This window comes from Microcebus murinus, chromosome 31, assembly GCF_040939455.1.
Source record: "Microcebus murinus isolate Inina chromosome 31, M.murinus_Inina_mat1.0, whole genome shotgun sequence".
NCBI classification, from domain to species: Eukaryota; Metazoa; Chordata; class Mammalia; order Primates; family Cheirogaleidae; genus Microcebus; species Microcebus murinus.
In genome coordinates this window covers 5,802,551-5,804,691 of record NC_134134.1, presented here as the reverse complement: position 1 = coordinate 5,804,691, position 2,141 = coordinate 5,802,551, and the positions used below count along the sequence as shown (strand labels likewise).

At 42.5% G+C, this 2,141-nt stretch overlaps 1 protein-coding gene across 1 annotated transcript; it reads left to right on the top strand.

Annotated features, from left to right (window-relative positions):
- The first annotated feature begins 700 nt into the window (after window positions 1–700).
- On the top strand, window positions 701–1,402 carry LOC142865721 (malignant T-cell-amplified sequence 1-like). The gene has a single exon (XM_075998910.1). The coding sequence runs from the start codon at window positions 752–754 to the stop codon at window positions 1,295–1,297; it is 546 nt and encodes a 181-aa protein (XP_075855025.1). The 5' UTR covers window positions 701–751; the 3' UTR covers window positions 1,298–1,402.
- Window positions 1,403–2,141: the final 739 nt, after the last annotated feature.

The following is a 2,141-nucleotide window of genomic DNA, read 5'->3' as shown; positions in this document are numbered from 1 at the left end:
ATCGCTGTGAGCCCCATCACAGGGTTGAGACTCTGTCTCAAAAAAAAGCAAAACAAACCAACAAAAAAAATTTAAATCACAGAATGAATTCTAGAACAACTTGTGGCTTTTTATCATAGGCCGAGAACAATGTATTTTCTCTTCCTGTGATTTTTCCTGTCCTGAAATAAATGCAAAGTTGATCTTGAAGGTTCCCAACCATCTTCCAGTTTCCCTGAGTCAGAAACACGGTGAACACGGTGTATTGGACCGTGTGTCTGTGTGCGTGCACGTGGGTGCCTGTCCTTATTCCTTTTGGGCACCCGGCTCTTTGGTCTCACAGAGTGGGCCTTCCTTGGTCGTGGACTGAGGCCGAATGGACTTAGCGATCGGATTGAAGGGACTTGACTACAGTAACCAGGGTGGGGAAAATTTTATTGATTCCAAGGTATACATTTCTAAATGAATAGGGTGAGCCACACATTCCCGAGTGGCCTCTGGCAGTGGATAGGTGTCCCGGACGGTCCTCCTGCAGCTTGTTGTGGTAGCTCAACATTGAGGAGAGGAAAATCATTAATTTCCCTAGTGATCATAGATGAGTCTGCTGAATTTTTTATGATGTCGTGGAAACATATAAAACACCCTTCCTGGACAACAGCTCCCACTGTCAGTGCCGGCCTTCCTCGTGTAAGGGGATCTGCCAGACCCTTACTAATTCAATTTCTTTCCCATTCGGGGCCCTTCCCTATCGTCGCCCCCTTCACCTTGGATCATGTTTAAGAAATTTGATGAAAAAGAAAATGTGTCCAACTGCATCCAGTTGAAAACTTCAGTTATTAAGGGTATTAAGAACCAATTAATAGAGCAATTTCCAGGTATTGAACCATGGCTTCATCACATCATGCCTAAGAAAGATCCTGTAAAAATAGTCCGATGCCATCAACATATAGAAATCCTTACAGTAAATGGAGAATTACTATTTTTTAGACAATTACAGGGGCCTTTTTACCCAACCCTAAGGTTACTTCACAAATATCCTTTTATCCTGCCACACCAGCAGGTTGATAAAGGAGCCATCAAATTTGCACTCAGTGGAGCAAATATCATGTGCCCAGGCTTAACTTCTCCTGGAGCTAAGCTTGACCCTGCTGCAGTAGACACCATTGTGGCTACCATGGCAGAAGGAACACAGCATGCTCTATGTGTTGGAGTCATGAAGATGTCTGCAGAAGATATTGAGAAAATCACCAAAGGAATTGGCATTGAAAATATCCATTATTTAAATGATGGGCTGTGGCATATGAAGACATACGAATGAGCCTGAGAAGGAATGCACTTGGGCTAAATATGGATATTGTGTTGTATCTGGGTTTGTGTCTGTGTGTGACAGCATCAAGACAATGCCTCTGTGGTTATGCTGAATAAATTCAACAACTCCTAAAAAACAAACAAGCAAAAAAAAAAAAAACCAAAAAACACCCTTCCTACTTAACATAGCCAACCGCAAAGTTCATCCCAGGCACAACTATTTAACATCATGAATTTCACAGTGTAATAAAGGGAATGGCCTAGAGAGAGGGAAAAAAAGTAAAGGACAGAAAGATTTTGTGTCCTTTTAAAACTTCCCCCCCATCCCCTGATTTTGGAAACTTGTACTCTGGCCTCTATCCCCAGGTTGCATTAAATCTTTTCTTAAAACTCCCGAGCAGTCCCCAGCCCCACATGCCTTGTTTTTGGCCCAGCTGAGACCAGTGACATGATTAACCACAATAATAGCTAAAGCGGAGAACCCTCCCTCTATGTATTTTTTTTTTCCTCTATGTATTTTTTAACATACTTATTTATTTATTTATTTATTTATTCATTCATTCATTCATTCATGTATTCATGCATGCATTCATTTAATTTTTTGAGTCAGAGTCTCACTTTGTTGCCTAGGCTTGAGTGAGTGCCATGGAATTTTCCTGTCCTGGAAGAAATGCAAGTTGATCGTGACGGTTCCAAACCATCTTCCAGTTTCCCTGAGTCAGAAACACGGTGAACACGGTGTATTCGACCGTGTGTCTGTGTGCGTGCACGTGGGTGTCTGTCCTTATTCCTTTTGGGCACCTCGCTCTTTGGTCTTACAGAGTCAGCCTTCCTTGGTCGTGGACTGAGGCCGA